The sequence below is a fragment of the Cygnus olor genome, chromosome 2 (genome assembly GCF_009769625.2).
Source record: "Cygnus olor isolate bCygOlo1 chromosome 2, bCygOlo1.pri.v2, whole genome shotgun sequence".
In the NCBI taxonomy this organism is placed as follows: domain Eukaryota; kingdom Metazoa; phylum Chordata; class Aves; order Anseriformes; family Anatidae; genus Cygnus; species Cygnus olor.
In genome coordinates this window covers 61,642,546-61,662,595 of record NC_049170.1, presented here as the reverse complement: position 1 = coordinate 61,662,595, position 20,050 = coordinate 61,642,546, and the positions used below count along the sequence as shown (strand labels likewise).

Here is a 20,050-nt window from a genome sequence, read left to right as displayed (position 1 = left end):
GCCCTCCTTGTGAGTGCTTACAGACCTACAGGTCCCAGAAGAAAGCAAGCCCCGCTTCCTTCCTCAGCAATGTCACTAACAAAATTGGGAACAGCCTGGCTGGGTTTGTCACACTGCACATGAAATCAAGTGAGATGTTTAATTACCTTGCCTTCCCTGACTCATGATATATTAGTCCAGGCATCCCAGTGTGATACATTAAACAAACTATGCTCACAATTAGTTGACAGCAGCAGTGACATGAGGTGTAAGCAAAGTTTGTCACCTTGTCAAAATGGCATGAAGTTATTTTTACCTCCTCTTGCCCACCGTGTTTATTGGATTCCCCAACTACAGTATGCCATTACTGCAGCCACAAGGGGCTTTCTGAAAACCATCCGGATCCTGCTGAAGGATGTCTATAGCAATACATAAACCGACTTCTATTTTTAGTCAATATTGAAGCTTATCTAAAGTAAATGTTAATTCCAGTTTACCCTATGGTCAGCATCCCTCCCAGAAATACACGCTCTTACTCTCAACCTAAAAATAAGCGGGTGACTTCATGCATTTGTCTCTTGAACCCAGTCCCCCCACGCTATGTGCAGCAACCAGCAGACCCCTGCTCTGCAGAGGCTCGCTGAAAAGTCACCCTCCCCTGCTGCCCCCTTTTCCAAGGAGACACTGATGCAAAAGCCCTGGCAGGAGTCGTCGAAGGCAAATGAAAGAAAGCATTTAATGAAGATTTGTACATATGTGGTGCATAAAAGAGGAAGTGAGGACCCCCCCCCCCCCATACACTGCCAAGCTGGCTGCCACCAGCAGCTCTTTGGGCCTGCAGGGCTCTGGGCTAGGCCGGCTGGTTTATCAGGCTTTCTACATGTGCCTGTCCAGCTTTTCTCCAAGCAGAAAAGTTGTCTCTCTAATCACTAAACTTTTTGTTTGCTTGTTTTTTTTGTTTGTTTAATTATTCATACCATTGCTAGTAACTAAGGCATTTATATCTGCCTACACTCAAAGGCCTAAACACAGCAGGCCATACGCATGGCTGCACGCACCCACCAAGTCAAAACTTAGACGCACTGGCCATTGACACCAGTGCATTCTCCCCTCTTCCTCCATCACTGGGTTAAGCAATTCACTTGGAAAACAAAACAAAACAAAAAACACTACAGAAAAATGTCAGACGTCCACAGAAAAAAGCCCACCCTCATTCCCAGGGGCTGGCATGGCACTTTCGTATTTCTTCCTTGGCCAAATATAGAGAGCACTTTTTATTACCAGCAGAACTTCCACAGTACTAGGTAGCATGGAGATATCCTAGTTTTGAGGAAAAATAGGGGCATCTTGCATCTTTCCTGCTCACCCTCTGTTTGTAGCAACATTTTTATTGGCACAGAAGCCTGCAGGCCCATCCCATAAATGAGGTCCATGGCAGGTCCTGTATATAATACACAAAAAGTATCTTTCATCTTGAAGAGTTCAATACCCTGAGAGCCCTAATGCCCTGAGCGTGCTACCTGAAGCTGAAGAAAAAGAAGAAAACCTCAATTTTAACTAAGCTAGTCACCTCCTGTACTGAAGTTGCGGTTGGGTCAGATTTTAATTTGCTGACAAAAAGTACCAAAATCCTGAGCTAAAGCCTGTTGTTCTTTAAATAACATTCAGATAACACCCGCCGGGGCTGTAGGATTGCAAGGTGAGGACAGTTTCTTTGGAAACACTTTCAGTGGAAGCATTTTTCAGGGAAGTCAAATCTAGGGTTCAGTACGGGAAGGCAAAACATTAGCTCTCTGAAGATAGTTTAGCCTATTTATTATTTTAATTACTGTAAATGAAGACCTTAGTCTTTCAGCTCACACTTTCTCTTTTATATATGCCACTCATTTTATCACTGTTTTGAAAGGGCCACATAACTGTGTTCCTAGCCTAGGCTATGAGGAGGGGAAGTAACATTATTATTTTTTAAGGCATATAAGTCTGTATATTTTAAGTCCTGGATACACATTGCAATAACATACACTAATAAGACTTGATGGATTGGCTATGTTTTTTTTGTTTGTTTGGTTTGTTTTTGTTTTTTTTGTTTGTTTGTTTGTTTGTTTTGTGTGTAGTTTGCAATTTAGTTGTTTCTGTTTACAAACCATTGCCAAACCTGTGGGCTTTTCCACTTCTATGCAAGGGGAAGTACTGCCCTTTTTGTTAAGGGATAAAGGAAAGGGAACTCAATCCCACAGTTCACTTCCAGAATAATTTGTTGGATCAGTAAGGACAATCGTTTGGTAGTATTCTTAAAGATAGATGTGTAAGTGAACCAGAATATCCACAGGTACATTAACACAGGATATGCCGTTCTGGTAATTCCCATGTGCAGTGGAAAGGTATACTTCTAGGCAGCTTGCGCCGCTTGCTGTAAATTACTTTCACCCCCTCTGCCAAGGGCTGACCAGCTGCAGGAACAACTGGGGTGCAGGTCAGAGACACAGCAAATATGGCTGACTCAAAATTTCTCCACAAAACCAGCAATGTTTAATACTTCTCATGAGCTGGCACGATGAATCTTAGTTCCCCAATAACTTTACTCTGTACCTACTTCTCTCTCCCTCATTTTCTTAGTTTACTATCTCAGCTGTTTCTCCAGAGCCTGTGGCTTGAGTGAGAAAGATAGGCAAGCCTCAGCAGCAGCAGCAAACTTGCAGTTCAGGAGCCACAGAGGGTATGTCATGTTGGCTGTACAGAGATGCCTCTTCTAAATTTTTATGTACTGCTTGTTTGATCATCTTGATTCACTTGCAAAAGATATATGAGCTGATCCAAGTTAGAAGACTTTTAAGTGCTTCCCTTACTCCAGTAAAACTGGATGATGCATACTGCCACTAAATGCAACAGCAATTTTTCTTGTAGACATCAGCACTATAACAAGTAGGAACCATTGATCTGAATAACAAGGCTAAATATGTTCTTGGACCAATAAAGTTTCCAAAATATAAACAGTGGCAAAGATTACAGCATACACTCTGTTATTCATCCCTTCTCCTTTCAGTGAATTTAAAGGCTTGCAGAAAGTACTAGAGACAGTAGCACTCCAGCCACAAAAGGAGGCTGGTACAGCTCAGCCAGCCAAGGTGTCCTGACCTGCTTCAGCATCAGCCCCAGGGGTAGCCTCTGGACCCCGAGGCTGGTCAGGACCCAGGACCAGCGTCTGTTCAGAAAAGCTGTCAGCCAAGCCAGAGTGGCTTCAGTTACGCTGACATGTCTAATTATAAACTAAGCAACTACCTTATTAATTTGCCCAACAGCCATGAGATGGCAATGTGACCTGAGCTGCTTTAGAAGCTGCAGCTGAGAAGAGCAAGTCGTGTCACAGCAGATGCCTGAACCACACTTCTGTATCATCGCTCATCACTGTGCCAAGATGTGCTAGCACAGCTGTAAGATAACACATAATTACCATGGTCTTAATTACGGCTTCTCTGAAATGTCACATGGTATTAAGTGGCAACTGTAGGAAATAATAGTTATCACTGTTCTACAATGAAGGAAATCTCTAGAGATGTGCTTATTTTGAGCCAACGTGCCTTTAAAATTACTCTAATACATAAAGGAAACAAAATCAATGTTTGCAGAGGAAGACTAGAATCAGTGTAAACGACAGCCTACAAGAGAAGAGAAACTTAAAGGTGACAATTCCTAGATCAGAGACATGGAACATGGAACTTGATGCTTGTGTTCTGGCATCTCTTAATTTGCAACACTATGAATGTACACAATACAAATACAATATGAATGTACACAACCAAATACAATTTGCAAATCCCAAGCTACCACCGTTTTTGAGGACCAGTGTCTATGAACAGCCACATGCATTCCTACTGCTAGGTCTGGATGTCCAACATGCCGGGGAGAGGCTGCCAGGTTCTGCTCATCTTGGTATCCATAACGAATCAGTGATGACATTGTGAAATTAAAAAAAAAAAAAAGTTGCTCAATTTAGCAAACTCTATAAAGTGGTTTTTTGTTTGTAGCAAAGCTATGAATGGACAGTAATATTCTATGCAGAGAATATAAGAGAAGAATTAGAGAAGAGAACCAGATACAAAGCACTATGTAGAAAAGAAAACATTTTAGTATAACTCATGGAAAGAGGGACTATAAATGGCATAACTAGAAGTTGGAAGGATTTTTACATAATGCTTTATAATACATTTGAAATAGTATATTGCCAATAGACATCAGCCTAGGCACTGAAATAATACAGAAATTCTAAGCAAGCAACACATTTTTCATTTAAATTAACAATGATTAATCCTTAGGACACTAGAGGATGCTTGGTGCTTGTCATCTTTATAAATAGAGCTACACATTTTTAGTTTTCTATGCACATGTGTACAGGTCCCCAAAGTTACAAATGTAATGTACTTTGCATGTAAAACTGGAGGAAAGTTCAACATAAAACAACCAAATATATTCTCTCACAGCACAATGTTCTAACATTCCAGTTTGGACAAGCCTGGGATCCTCTAACCTTTGCTTAAAAGGCAGCCAAAACTTTGATACAGTCTTTGGCTTTTAGCTACGTGTGTGTAAACAAGGATATTTTATAATCAGAGGTATTTGTGTCTAGAGTTTATAGTTTATAGTTGCATTAGCACTACTATCGATATTTTATGACACTCCAAGAAACAAAACAAAAAACCATTACTCAAAATAAAGCTTTCATTTTTGTGCTTTCTTTGTGCCCTCTTTTTATATATATATATATAAATTCTAAAGCAATGCCTTATATTCTCTTAAAATAAATCTAGAAGCAGTTAAAACTTCAGTCTGACAAAACTCTTGTACTTAACTATTCCTCAACATAATGGGAAAGATGTGATTGTTTATGAGTCATTTATAGAAGGGGGAAAAAAACTTTTTTATAAAATAAATTTGGGCAGTGTTTTTCTAACTTAAAAAAAAGAACAAAGGGTAATTATTATCTCCTTTGTGTTCTTTACTTAGGTCACTTCTTAAGCAAAAAAAATTGTTCTATCCAACTTTGTATGAATATTATACAGACTATTTCAGTTTGGTCTGCTGCACTTAGATCACACTTGACAAAGTACAGCCCATAACTAGTATCTTTCATGTAATGGGAAAAAGAACAAAAAGAGAAAACATGAAAAATAGCTTATTTGTAAGGATAAGAAAAGAATGGTAAGTGATCATAATGATACTGTCAGAGTAACAGATCCATGCATTGAATTTCCCAAAGCCTAAGAAAACCTATACCTTACATGGAAATCTGAAACTCAAAATCTGTATTTTAAATCGCTGTAATGATAGCAATAGCAAAATCCTACAAATCCTAGGCCAGCCAGGAAAGGAACATGCATTTTTTTGGAACCTGGTTCCGGCCACTGATGCATCAAGCAACATGCTGGAAGACATGGTTCTGATACACAGTGGAATCAAAGAAAAGCTCTTATAGCTGAAACCATTACAAAGAAAAAAAAATGCAATAAAATCTGCTATATTTGATGTTTGATAAAGGGGGAAAGCTCAAAACAAATGCCAGAAATAAAGCAGCATGAAGAAATTTTGCTGGGCAGCAGTTGGAAATAAAGATGCAACTCTGTGTCCTTAGCTATCAAAGGCAGAAAGAATGATCCCTTCAAACTTACTTAAAACTAGATATATTCTCTATACAGCTAGTGACCACAATAGATCTTGGAGCACTGAAATTGTTGTACTTCTCCAAGTTTTGTTAGGATACAAAATTGTGCATATAAAATCAGCTTCATTTCCTTTCTTGCAGATGACAATAGAGGTGAATCCCAGTGCATCTGGAAAAACAAAGCCCACATACCTACAAATCATTGGCTCCTTATAGAGCCACACACAAATATCATGTTGCTACCCAGTCGTGAAAAAAAGGCTGAATTGTATAGATAATCAGAGGCAAATAAGGGGACATTTCAGTGAGCAGAGTCTTCAGATTCCAGCAACGCCATAGTAATCACAACTCTAAGACTGTCATAATCTAGGTAACAGTACCAGAAGTACAAAATTTGGGTACAAATATAGCAGAACTGGGACCACTGGTAATAAAAGTGAGAGCTACACAGGGGAGGGCATTTTACCTGGGAGACTTGTTGCAAGGGTTGTGAAAAGGAGGGTGTAAAACCAGGAAAAGGAGAAAAATGTGCAAGTCACGGGATCAGGGCTATACAGGGTCCCTGCCTGTTGGCAACCCTGCACTTGGGACAAGACAACAAACTGCTTGAGACAGGACAGCAAGTCAAACCTTTTGTTTGGACCACACCAGCCAAACTTCCTTTTGCAGTCAGGAGGACCTGCTGGTATCCTTGTCTAAAAGGAGAATACCCAGAGGAACAGACTGAGCATACCCAGAACATGATGATACCTGCTCCAGGCCTGATGGCATCAGCAACTAACCACTGCTTTGTAAAACTATTCAGTAGCATCTTTCAGGCAGGCAGTGTATTTAAAAGGCCTGCTCATGCTCAGAGATGAGATATTCAGAGGATTTGTTGCTCCTATATACACTTGTTAAAATTTGTATTTGTGGAGGACTGATCACCTTCAGTCATTTAAAACCTTAACAAAGCAAACCTACTTGCTATACTCTCATGCCAGCTTTTCAGTTCACTATGCGTCTGTTTTACAGACTGTGATCCCTGGAAAATCCGAACATTTCCTGATTTCTTACAGTTCAAAGTACTTGAATAGTTCTTCATATGAGAGGGATTTCAGCCTGAAAATGTCTCCGCTAAGGATGTCTTGAAAAGGAGCAAGAACAAAACTGGTGGATCCTTTCAAAAGAAAAATCATACCACAAGAAGTTCCAAAATTATACAGTAAATAAACTTTATTTAATCTCAGCTCCTGTCAGATTAGTGCTGTCGACAGTCAGATCAGCATATGATACAGTTATGTATTAACTATTTACAATTTACAGTAATGTACTTTTTCTCCAGAAAATATAAGTACAAAAGCTAGGAGTAAACAAATGAGGTACTGCAATCTCGATTTATTGTAGGCAAAAGCATATAGGAAGTGATCTTTAGCAAACAATCAGAAGATCAAATCAGAAAAGGAGTAGTCAAACAAGTGCCCAGTTCATCAGGAAAATCACCTCAACTGCTATCCATCCAAAAATGTATTGCACAATTCATTCAAAAAAATAAAAAAATAAATAGAAGAGACAAACCATTTAGTTCAACTCTTAAAAAACACCCAGTGAAATCTGTATAGAGATACAGTAGCGGGCAATTCCCTCCTAGGATAGTCTTTTCTCTCTTTTAAAAAAATAACCTTTAACACAAAATAGAAGACAGTATTCAATAGAAGAGAAAAAAGACTCATCACCAGATAACCCCTGATTAGCGTTTCTTGTCAAGGCAGTTTTAACTATATCCATGGTCCAAAGGTGGTGCTAAGCTTTGGTTCTTGCTGTTCCATTTGTGACCTTGAATAACAGCTTCTCTTCTTGTCCCCTCAAAAGGGGCAACAAGGGAGATATGAACGAATTTCTAAGCAGCACTGTTATGAGACATTCTCATCACAATTTCTTCAAGATGGTCGTAGCCATGACTAGAAGAATAAAAAGATAAAAGAAATGAATAAATATTACATCACTGAAAGCAACTTAGAAGTGCTTAATACTAAAATAATAATGGAATTGTTGGTTATTGATAGGAATAGGACAGGCAAGAATTTCAGGTAAGTCAGATGACCAAATTATTAACTGATTTTGAGCAAGTAATTCCAATATTTTCAAAACAGTTGAGAAAGTGTGATTGAAAAAAAAAATAAACAGACCTGTACCAAAAAAGTTAAGAGTCTCACTGGAAATAGATAAGTCTACCACAATGTTGCATTTCAATCCAATGAAAAACTGGGACAAAGCTGTCCTCTCTGCATAAAGCCTGTCATCAAAATCAAAATGAACTCAAATTTTGGGGCTAGCAAAAGGCCTCATCTACCAGGAAAAGATTTATTACTTTCACAATGAAGCCAAAATCACCTTAATTTCTAAGTTTTATACATGCAAGAATATTATTCCATTTGCTGGCTAACTACTGACATGTCACAAAAATATTTGAAATAAACTAAGAAACTACAATCCAGTAATGGGGGCTGAATGGCTTCCATAAACACTGGCTTAAGTTTTGAAGCTGTAATAGGTAATTGCTGACAGTAAGTCAAAAATTATGCCTTCCTGTGAGAGCCATCAAAAATGGCTGAGAACTTTTTTATACAGCATTACAGACTGTATGTCAAGAATTTAAATTTCAGACATGCTTTCTGCAATAGTGCTGTAAATAGCTTTGTCCTATAATTGCTAACAATTCAAATATTTTCAACAGAAAGCTAGAGAAAACAGTTGCTGAAATTGTCAAGAAGTGATCAAGACTAAGAGGCAAACAGTCCAAATGCATTTTAAGTGCAATAAAGTGCACTCGTTATTGTATTCAAAGTGAAAGGCTTAAGACAACACAAAATAAAAATAAAAGTGGAGACCGTGTTAGCTGAGTAGAATTTTTTTGCCTTCAAAACAAAGGTTGGCTTGTGTTGTAGGCTCTATTTACATGACTGCAAGAGAGGAAGAAAGGCTGTTGGCTGCCTTGTGGTGCCTGGCAGTGGAAAGACCTAGGCTGGTCCATGCTGTGGTGGAGGTGGTGCAGGCCAGGAGCACACACTGAGCCTAGCGCTGCGGGTCAGCCAACAGCCAGCCAGCTCTGCAGATGCACTGAACCAATTCCCGGCAACTCTGCAAAGCTTTTCAATTGCAAAGGATGAAAAGGAAAGTTATGCTGGCCACATCCTACAAAATCCATCTGAAGAGTTTCTTAAGTAAAGCCAGCAGGACCAGGGAGGTGATTGTCCCCTTGTATTCTGCTCTGGTGAGGCCGCACCTCGAGTACTGTGTTCAGTTTTGGGCTACTCGCTACAAGAAGGACATGGAGGCCCTGGAGCGTGTCCAGAGAAGGGCAACGAAGCTGGTGAGGGGCCTGGAGCACAAGTCATATGAGGAGCGGCTGAGGGAACTGGGATTGTTCAGTCTGGAGAAAAGGAGGCTCAGGGAAGACCTTATTGCTCTCTACAGCTACCTGAAAGGATGTTCTGGGGAGCTGGGGGTCAGCCTCTTCTCACAGATAACTAGTGTAGGACTAGAGGGAATGGCCTCAAGTTGAGCCAGGGGAGGTTCAGGTTGGAAATCAGGAGACATTTCTTCTCAGAAAGAGCAGTCAGGCATTGGAACAGGTTGCCCAGGGAGGTGGTGGAGTCACCGTCCCTGGGGGTGTTCAAAGAAAGGTTGGACGTGGTACATAGGGACATGGTTTAGTGGGTGACATTAGTGGTAGGGTTATGGTTGGACCAGATGATCTTGGAGGTCTCTTACAACCTTAATGATTCTATGATTCTATGATCATGCACCACTAACAACTCAAAAAGTAATCCTGGCCAGTGCAGAAAGCACTACCTGTTACTTGCATGTTCTCGACCACTACTGTGCTCATGTTGCTTGTTTAGCAAGGCTAGTCAGACACAACCTTTATCTTTAGACCTAAATCAGCTGTTGCTTTTCTGTAACACTACAATTAGTTTTGCAGTTCACTCATGAAAATAGGTAAATGAAACCTTCAAAAAAAAAAGGACAATAAACTGAAAGCATAAAGCTCCACAAACTGTTCTCCCTAATCTTGCTGCTCTCTCTGCTCTTGATGCCAAGCCAAAGCTCTGATTCAGAAAGGTACTGATGTTTAAAAGTAATCATACCTAATTCCTCTACAGAAAATGTTTCACTTATCTTTTTTCAAATAATCAATTCTCTTATTCATAAGATGTAAAAATTCATTTAAAGCAGTACAGGCTCTTTCAGAATCTGACTTATCTATTTGCCTATTTTCAAAAAAAAAAAGAAGAAATCAGAAAGTGAATAAAGACAAAACAAAGCCAAGTACAGTAAAATTTAATATTACATATCATTTAAAATCTGATTTTTCCCCTATAATTGAGAGTTTTGAACCTCAATCAACATTTCAAGTTATTCTTATACCTCAAAAAGATTGGTTTTGAATCAGCATTCCCCCTTTTCAATCTTGGCTTTGTAAAGCAAAACATGATTAAAAGTAGAACAAAGTTTATCATACACTTACAGGACAAAAACGTTTGAAAATGTTTTTAACGAACAAAAGCATGCAAGAAAAAAAAAGAGAAGAATGATTACTGTCATACTACGGGTTTCATCTCCAAATAAAACAAGTATGTATTAGTCTTCACTCACCCACATGCTAACTAAGCACAGACTGATGGAATATTCAGAAGATACCACTGCGAGGTGAGGCAAACTACAAAGCCAGGAAGAAAACAGCTTATTGGACTACGTGGTTAATAGTGTAGGTAAGAACTCTGTGGACATCTACTGCTTACAAATGAGATTGCCGCAGTTAGACTATGATATTATGTAGTAAAAAAAAAAAAAAAACAGATTAGTGATACAGATATATTGGTCTAATATATGTTTATTTACCTTGAAATTTGTTAAAGTTTTCAATAGAAACCTCTTAAACATATGCCCACTGTTTAAGAAAGACCCACCCAGACGTTAAAAGGGTAAGTACTCATAGACACTTCCTAACATATGCATGTTTATTCTTTCTCAGTAGCACAGATAATTAGCAATTTACACATTAAAATTAGTTATAAACCTTTTGGCTATAAATGAACATACAAAAACAACTAAGCTTTATGTTAAAAAAGCACATTCATGTTGTAAGCTTAGACAGTTATTACTCATGAGAACTAAATACTCGGTATTTTCAAATACCAACATCATTCTGGTATTATGTGGAGAAACACTATGATCATGTTAGTAAATGTCAGCAAGCAAACCAACCCCAAACATATCTCTTAATGGAATAATTTATGACAACTGCTCCACTCTTTTTAGTCTTTAACAGAATTACAAAAGACTCGCCAGAAATATTAATTTATCCTTCAGTAAACAAACACTTAACTTTGAAATTGAAAAAAAATTACTAAGTCTTTCATTAGTTGCACGCATAACATGCCCTAATATTTGAGTTTCTGTTAGATGTCTAACTTTATCTTTGTGGACTTGGAAAGGAAAAAAATTGATAGGGTAGATCTGAGCCAAGAAGGGACTGCTATGTGAAACCCAAGAAGTTTTGATCAGGACATTACGTTCTTTCAATTATGATATCCTTAACAATCAAAGCACTTGCAGTCTGCAAAGTAATTCAAAGTATGTTCTAGCCACAATTTAAACCCAAGGACCAAAACTTGTTGAATGAATTCAAGTTGCAACTTCTCATACTAAAGAAAATTTTCAAGTGTCTGTTTTAGGTTTCAAATACCAAAAAGCTGGAGGGACCGAAAAATATGGTCCATCTGTCTAACCTCACTTTTAACCAACTAAAAAATACTTCTAAAAAGTATTACTGGAGCTTGCCAAAAGAAAAGTGTGTCTTAAGAAAGCAATAACTATATTTTGTCGTGTTATTTCCGAAGCAAGAATAGTGTTAATTTCAAATAATACGGCAGAGGTGAAAGTGGTTTAAACGAGAGCTTCCTGAGACCATGTTTGGGATGCACAAGACTTACTAGAGCTGTACTATTAACAGCATTTACATCATTTCAAAAGTATATTGAACACTTAAGATAGCAAGACAATCAAGGCTACAAGTATACAGGAAAATGTTGAAGTATCAAACACTTCCCTCATTTGATACTTCAAGCAGATGAAATGGTATTTTTCTACATCCGAATTTTAATGCAACTACAACATGTAGTAGCATTATGTAAATTGCAACTACAAGTGAAAACGCTCACTATTTTTTTTCCAATTCTGTTCCTAAAAGTGTTAAATATATACAAAAGACCCGTGAGAAAAACAGAATTTTGTTCTCTCATTTTAATTCCTAAATGTTTTACTCAGTGACCCACAAAGAGGTGGATCACAATGTCGACTTCAGATACAATGTAGAAAGAGTATTACTGCAGTTTTTGTCTTAATGAAAAATACCTCCACTACATAAAGTAGTAAGAGTAGACCAAAGAAATGTTTATGCTCCTGTATTCCTCTCTTTGTGCTCTGCTTCTCAATTCCAAATTCACCTTCCTGGTAAATACCATTCCATTCTATCCCTCACAAAATTTGTGGGGGGGGGGGGGCGTGAATAATACCAAAAACAACAACAACAAAAGCAGTCTTTATTTAGGGTCAATTAAAAAGAATCATTCTCTATTCAGTGTTCAACCAATTTTATTCTCTAATGCATGTATCTTGCATGTATCTATGCAGATTAATTGTCATCATTTTACTTCTTCCCTCACAGTTGTGCAAGATCCAATATTGCTACAGTACTGCTGAGTGTTACTCAGCACTGATGGCGAGACAGAGTTGGAGAAAGGGTTTCTGTGCTCTGTTACCAAAGTGCCTAAGATTGTTATTTTGATCTGTCCTTACTGAGAGTGAACCTGACATATTTTGATGTTAAGTACAAAAAAATAATAATTAAAAAAAAAAAAACTTATTAGGATACTGACATAAAACTAACCTAAATATATATATTTCACTTCAATCATGCATATCCCAGATGAGTGAGCTAATCAGTTTTCTATTCTACAAGCAAACATTGCTCTTGCTTTTGTCAGAAATTTTATCCTAGGGCTGTAAAAAAAAAAAATAATCTTTTTTTTCATGAAAACTGCTATGAATCCACAGAAGCTTCTGAGTTTAAGAAACATGAATTTTCTCTCGGATTACTTTTTCAGTATGAAAACTGATCTGCAGAATAGTAGCAGTGACTGAACTTGCTTTGCTCTGTTGTACCACAGCTTTCACAAATATGTTTTAACCAGTGATATGAAATTCTAGCTAAGAAAATATGCTTGGTCTTACCCCCCGCCCCCCCCTTTTGCTATAAACTCAAACCTACTGCCAGAATATGACATTCCACTGAAGAAGAAAAAGAGGAGGAGATAAGTTCTCTTGAATAAGCAAAGGGAGAAAGGGAGACCTAAAGAAAGCTTCCAACTTCTTATTCTTGCTACCTCATCTCTTTTGCATAACTACACTTTGCTTACACAACTTACCAATGGTCGAGCATCTTCTCGTTCTAGTATCTTCTGAGTCTGATCAGCTGGGAACTTCAGAACTGTTGTTATAACCTTGGCCATTGTCTAAAAGGAAACAGATCATCTATAATCAATTTCACGTGCCCTAAAATGCTTTGTAATATTTTAAAATGCATTTCACTTCAGAATACTGGATGCTATTTTTAGTAATGTCAACAGAAAACATATTGAAAGGAGTAAGATATAAACGTGAGATTCACATCATATGTGCATGACATCATACATTACGTGAATTACATGGAAACCATAAAGTCTTCATTTCACATTGTCACAAACTGCAGCTACTTTAATATGACGTCAGCTCCATTGTATCTACTTAAACTCCATTAATGAAGAAATCACAATCATACTATTGCAAATCCTGCTCCTACCACATTTCGTCCTTATATGGCGCTCCTGGAAAGCACATTTGAGGCACACTGCACCTGAAAGAGTCCTTATGAATCCAACTATATTCCTATCATTCAAATATTTTGTAAAGAAACACAAAGAAATGAAACACTGAGAAAGCAGATCCAAATGTGAGACATGGAACAGCAGTTGTCTAAATATTTTTAGCGGGTACACAGAATGTCATATTTAAATAGTAAATCATTTAGATAGCCTCAGATGGAGTATGTCAAAATGTCAAACCTTTGTGCAAAACAAGCGATGATTATTTCTCTTTTAAAAACAGATTAGCGGGAACAAAAAATTCCAAAAGGCACAAAACAAGGTTCTGCTGACTTTTACAAGAAAGGTCAAAGCAATAACCACAGTGCAGCTTAAACAGAAGGTGACTGCTACGAAAGCAGTAACTGCAGCTCTTCAAGAATGTGGGTGAGATAAGATTGCTGCTCTGGAGGTCTACTGTTTATTACCAGCCTCACATGTGGAGTGAAGAGGGAGACTGCAGCAACAAAGCAGCCGCATGACAAAAATGACCACAGCTAAAATCAATAGGTAACTCCTGATTTGCAACAACTGTTTCTGTATATCATTAACTAGGGATAAAAATGAAAAGAAAAAAAAATAGTCCTGTTGACCACTTTCAGTTCAAAAGCCTTCATTCTGACAAACAAATAGTTCCCATAATTTAGAAGTGCCTCTACTGCAGTACCCAGATGCACAGAGGAACATGCTCAGTGTCACAAACTGACATCATGCTTTTCTGACTTCATTTATAAAAAACTTCATCACAATTATCTAGGACCGAAAGAAAGCACCGAGCTTAGAATCTATTCCTTACGACACCTTACAACAGAGCTACCAAGAAAACCCTCTCAACAGTTTTCTACAGGACACAATGGCATGCAAACATTAACAAAAAATCTACAAACACAGCAAATACTGCATGAAAGCACAGATGCTTTAGACGCTATCTAAAACCTTATTTCCTGTAAACGTGCGTTTTGTAATTCACCACTATCAATGACTTGAAATTTTCCAAGCTCTTGAAGCCACAAGGGAGATTCTAAAACAGAATTATTCAATACTATTCACAGTTGCACAGTTATTTCTCAAGCAGTCTATTTCACTATAATAGAAACAAAATCTAGTAACTCTAAGTGTGAATACCTACACATATTTTACGGTGCACGCATCTCCATATCTACCTACTGATAGACCCCTAGCTTTAACAAATACAATATCCAGTCTTATTATAAGAGATTCTACCTAGCATCCCCATTTCTTTTTCTGAGGTCTATATATTTGGGTAGGCGATCTCCATAAAAAATACTGTTACAATGATATCCATCAGTCTCTCTATAATTTGAGAGGGACTGGTCAAAGGTAGACTCTTCAAAAATCACAACTGACTTCTATAGAAATATCCCGTTATTCCACAATGCACAAAAGTGTGTCCAGGTGCCAAAAAAAGATCTGCATGAATTTTTCATCTCTGCTGGAGAGCAGCAAAGCCCAAAGCAAATCTAACAGAACACACTTCCACTCTATTCCATTCTCCCCTGTATCGAGCAGATCAAAACACATTTATTATACACATACAACATTCAGACTGACTTTCAGACCTCAAAACAGACTCCAAACAGCATAATGAAGTTACAAGTAGAAGGATCTGCCAAAATGGTTCTCTAGGAATTCTACAAGACTTAATATTAAGTGTGCAGGAGAGCTGGACAGTTCAGCTGTTCGCATGGCTGTAGAAAATGTAGTTTTATTGAACCTAATGGTTTGTGCCATGTATCTCCAAATTCAGATATTCTCAACAAGTTGCCAGCTTTTTCTAAGCATGCCATCTCATTTCATTTCATCGGACCTGCCAAGGAAGAGGGAAACAAACAAACAAACAAGATGGGCTGCAGGGAAGGACAACAAAAAACCCCAAAGACACGTGTATACATTGGTCAAACAGTTTATGACTGCGACAGGTTGCAGGTTATATAGATTATACATCATGATTGTAATCCCTGAGTGTTAGTTAGTCTCCAGCACTTCAAGACAAGTGACGCACTCGTTCATCACTCTGCTCGATACAATTCCAGAATCATGTATCAGGCCACATTGATGGCAAACTGTCCTGTATAGTTACACAGCTTCTGCTGAACATCTCTCAAAGAAGAACAAATCATACCCATTGAGATCGCTGATTTCACTGCTAAACCACCTTTGAGACATGGAGTATTTATGTGTACTCCAGAAGGATACCCTGCACAATGATCTGGGGAAGAGACCACACATCTTACAAGAGAAAACTAAAAAAAACTGCCTCGCCTAGTCCCGGAAAACCAAGGCTAGGAGGAGGGTACGTCTGCACCAAAGAGGTGTATCTCAGTAGAGATCTTTTAACTCAAGGACTCTGTTGAGAATTTAAATAAATGCTTATCAATGCTTTATGAACACATTCAGACTATATATTTAAACATTTTATCAATCACATCACCATTGCTCATGGTTCTCCAATTAGCACAGCAGGAAGAAACCAAACAGCTTTCAAGACATAGCTCAGTAAATAAGACAAAACACAATCCTCAGGAGAACAGACACTTAGCTCACTTCTACTAGTCACATGTCTAATGGTTGAACAACAAGCACATGGTATCAACTTGTAAATACTATTTAAGGCAAAAGTGAAGAAACCATCAAAATACCTTCATATTTGAATTAGTAAAATGTTAGCTTTCATTCCATTTAAATTTTCCATTAGCAAATGCCAGTACAACTACAGTCTTGATCAGGACTAGACAATATAAGAAATGTTTCCCTTTTTTGCAATATGTAAGAACATTTATCTTCACATAAATACTGCTAAGAGGTAATCATATTAGTATAAACACACAACAGAGAGGAATACAATCACATTCAGTTTGAATAAGCTTGTCATTCTCCATCACTTATCTAAATCTAATTTCCCAAAGCTAAAATTTGTAGTGCTTTGAAAGTAAGTTCTTCTGCTTGTTTGAATTAAATGCATTTCCCCATTCAATTATATCAACTTTAAAACAATGCCTTCTAAAGTTATTGCAGGAACTAAATTTCCATCTTTTTCTTCCCCCACCCCCCCCCAATACTCATCTGCTTTTAGGAGCCTGTGTGTGGAAATGTCGTATGGCACCTTCTGGTTAAATACAGTGTATTCTCCAGGGCAAATAAATATATATATTTATTCATATTTGCTTACGTTATGTATTTACTCTTATATGAAAGATATATGTAAGATGGATATATCTTTTCATCTAAGCAACTGAAAGAATGGCAGAAGTGACCTGAAATCAATTTACTTTAGCATGTTTGTTGCTGTTATTGAACAAGTCAGCTGCAAATTTTAGTATGTCCCTGCTGAAAAGGAAAATAAAATCAGTTTTATTTTCCAAAGTTTTGAGGCATGTACAGTAATATTTTGAAGCCCAATAAGAAACAGCATTAATGAGTGACAGAAGAGGTTTCAAATTAGGTTTCCTTGAATGCAACTTTGCTACTTGCATCAGCTATCTGCAAGAGTCATCCACTGATGTCTCAAGGGTTGGGCGAAATTGAAGCATTGCTGACAAATTCTTTTTAAACATTCTCTCTTGTCTATGTCCCTCACAATTCAAAAACATAACATCCATCAACGTACATGTTTTTCTTTAATGATTTCAATCAGATGCTATTAAAGTAAGAGAGCCGTCCAATGAGCCACAGGCTTGTGAAGAGAAGCTAATACTTTTTTTTTTTTGAGCTGGCATTTATATTTTTAATAAAAATGGAGTTAATATCAAAGTAAGGAAAGGGATAAAAAGAAAAAGAAAGAGGGATCCCATAAGGACAAGAAGTCTCGCATAGACCAAGTTTTATTCTGTACAGAGCACAATGAGAACAAACCTAATTAACACACAAACCTGCCTAAAATCTCTCTGCTTAATAGTAGTCCAAGCTGAAAGAAGTACTACAAAGAATGGAAAATCTCCAGGGAGGAAAAAAAAATACATTCATCCAAATAGCATCTATCATCCAAGAAAAATGTTTGTGTTATGACATACCTCTTTTGAACCTGGTCAATCTCTAAGCATCAGTACTGTTTGTTATAAGCTAGTAAAATCCCAACTTAGGAATGATTTCACAAGCTTGTCAGCATCCAATAAGAGCCTACTGTGCAGCTTTTCACTGCTTTTAAAAGCAAATTAATACTTTCTAGAGAAGGTATACAGATTTGGGAGCCTTATAAAACATCTTTAAGGAACAATTAAAGAAGTATTTCACTATCTTCAGAGCTACTAACAAGCTGTTATTTAATGCAACTCTTACTTTTCCTGTTTGTGTCAAGATGACATCAAAAGAGTACTTCTGCTAATACAATGCATACCAGCATTCAAAGTACACTAAGTTTGACTGACAATAGGGCTTTTGCTAGTAAAACCATACCTACCTATTGAGGTTTTAGTATCCATAAGTATCTTGGTGAGAGATTTGATACTCCCTCCCTTTCCCTCCCCAGTCTTCTCCCCTTTTGTTTCCCCTATGCTTCATCTCAGCATGCTGATAAAGTTTGTGAAGATATGGACCGTGCCTCTTTGGGTGGAAAAAAAAAGCTTGTTGAATCCAGTGACAGTAACAGACAACATGTGATGAATCACAAACACATGGTGTTTCAAATCTGTACAGCAAGGGAGCTCAACTTCATTTTAACCCAAATCACATGTCCCTGTATACAAGTTTCCATACCTTAGTCTCACGACCCATCATATATTCAAAGAGCACTTTCCTCAAGTATTCAAATTCAGTAGGCTCTCCAAAGAGAGAAACATCAGTACGGTGAAGGTTTCCATCTGTGTCAACAAAAGAGTATATTTATACTGAGAGTCACTGACAACAGTCTAAGTTACTCTTAGCCAGAAAGTGACTGGAATAAAATGTAATCAACTAAGAAACACCGTAGTAGTGACCATAATTATGCCAAATGCCTAAAACTTACTGAGAGCAATTTACCAAAACTTAAAATAGAATGGATCGGCACATTTACTTCAATAGACTTTACAATATGCTACTCCTGAAATTTCGTTTCTTAAATGAAAATCTGTGCATCTTTACTTCTTTACTCATAACAGAGGCACTTAAAATGTTTTTGCTTAGATTGTGTTGTTTTTCTTGACTATGAGTTAATTTCAATGTTATGTCAATTCATCTGAATTCAGACATTACATGTATTTAGGTTTTAGAGTAAATGCAGAAAAGATGAACTGATATAACAGAGATTCTGAATTTAAGATAGTCAAACAAGTCTACTTAGTCCTGACAGGCCTCAATTTCTGATTTTCTTGTTTGTTTGTAAAAATGCTTTACTTTAAAAGGATGGAAGAACAGCAGTGGCGAAATAGGTGAAAAGCAGATGTAAGAAAAATTGAAATAATTGCAAGTGTTAATATTTTTTCCAGTAAAATACTTTTGATCTGTGTTAGCTATAGGGTTATCAAGGAACCTGTAGAACTGTAGTACGAGACCAAGAGACAAGCTTTAGCTATCTCACAAACTACACATAAGGCAGGAGATAGAGGATACATATGAAGAAACAAAAAGGAGTACACCAACCTATGACTACGACTCTTTACAGGAGTGTTCTTAACAAATACGGAACAAATATGGACTTGTGTTCTGGAACACAAGTCCTATGAGGAGCAGCTGCGGAAACTGGGGTTGTTTAGTCTAGAGAAGAGGAGGCTCAGGGAAGACCTTATTGCTCTCTATAATTTCCTGAAAGGAAGGTGTGGGGAGCTGGGGGTCAGTCTCTTCTCACAGGTAACTAGTAATAGGACTAGAGGGAATGGCCTCAAGTTGCACCAGGCGAGGGTTAGGTTGGAAATCAGGAGACATTTCTTCTCAGAAAGAGCAGTCAGGCATTGGAACAGGTTGCCCAGGGAAGTGGTGGCGTTGCCGTCCCTGGGGGTGTTTAAGGAAAAGTTGGACCTGGCACTCAGGGACAAAGTTTAGTGGGTGATACTGGTGGTAGGGTGGTGATTGGACCAGATGATCTTGGAGGTCTTTTCCAACCTTAATGATTCTATGAAATATGAGATAATATTACTGTGATCAAGACGTCAGGACAAATCTTGCAGATCACAGAAAGATCTGTGAGATCTAGTATTTGTATTGTTAAGATTTTTAAAGAGTCATAAACATATATTAATTCAACAAGACAAATAATTCCCCTCCATCCCATTTTTACTGACACTGCCTACATCACTCCCGCTGGGGATACAGAAAGCTTAAGAACTTTGATAAAGTGCTCTCGTAACTGTAAGACATAAAAACAGGCATCAAACAAAATGCTACATGATTTGCTCTTCTGAAATCACACACCAACTCTATTAAAACAGAAAAGAAAACAGGGACAAGATGTCATAAAAACATTTTAAGATTGTTTCAGAAAGACTGATATTTAATAAGTACTCTAAAACAAAGGGTATTTTTCAAACAAAGAAAA

At 37.6% G+C, this 20,050-nt stretch overlaps 1 protein-coding gene across 7 annotated transcripts in view; it reads right to left on the bottom strand.

Moving 5' to 3' along the window:
* Positions 1-6,835: 6,835 nt before the first annotated feature.
* The window catches only part of GOLGA4 (golgin A4), a 63,814-nt gene continuing 50,599 nt past the window's right edge, over positions 6,836-20,050 (bottom strand). For 4 of the 7 annotated variants that reach the window (XR_005816904.1, XR_005816905.1, XR_005816906.1 and 1 more), the window contains 4 exons: positions 18,295-18,398; positions 13,108-13,194; positions 10,274-10,441; positions 6,836-7,575 (listed from right to left, as the gene is read on the bottom strand). Coding sequence is in view for 3 of the 7 variants with exons in the window: in XM_040547631.1 (XP_040403565.1) it covers positions 10,308-10,337; positions 13,108-13,194; positions 18,295-18,398 (221 nt within the window). In the remaining 4 variants the exon portion in view is untranslated. The remainder of the gene's footprint in view (positions 7,576-10,273; positions 10,442-13,107; positions 13,195-18,294; positions 18,399-20,050) is intronic. The other 3 variants (XM_040547631.1, XM_040547632.1, XM_040547633.1) reach the window with 3 other exon arrangements.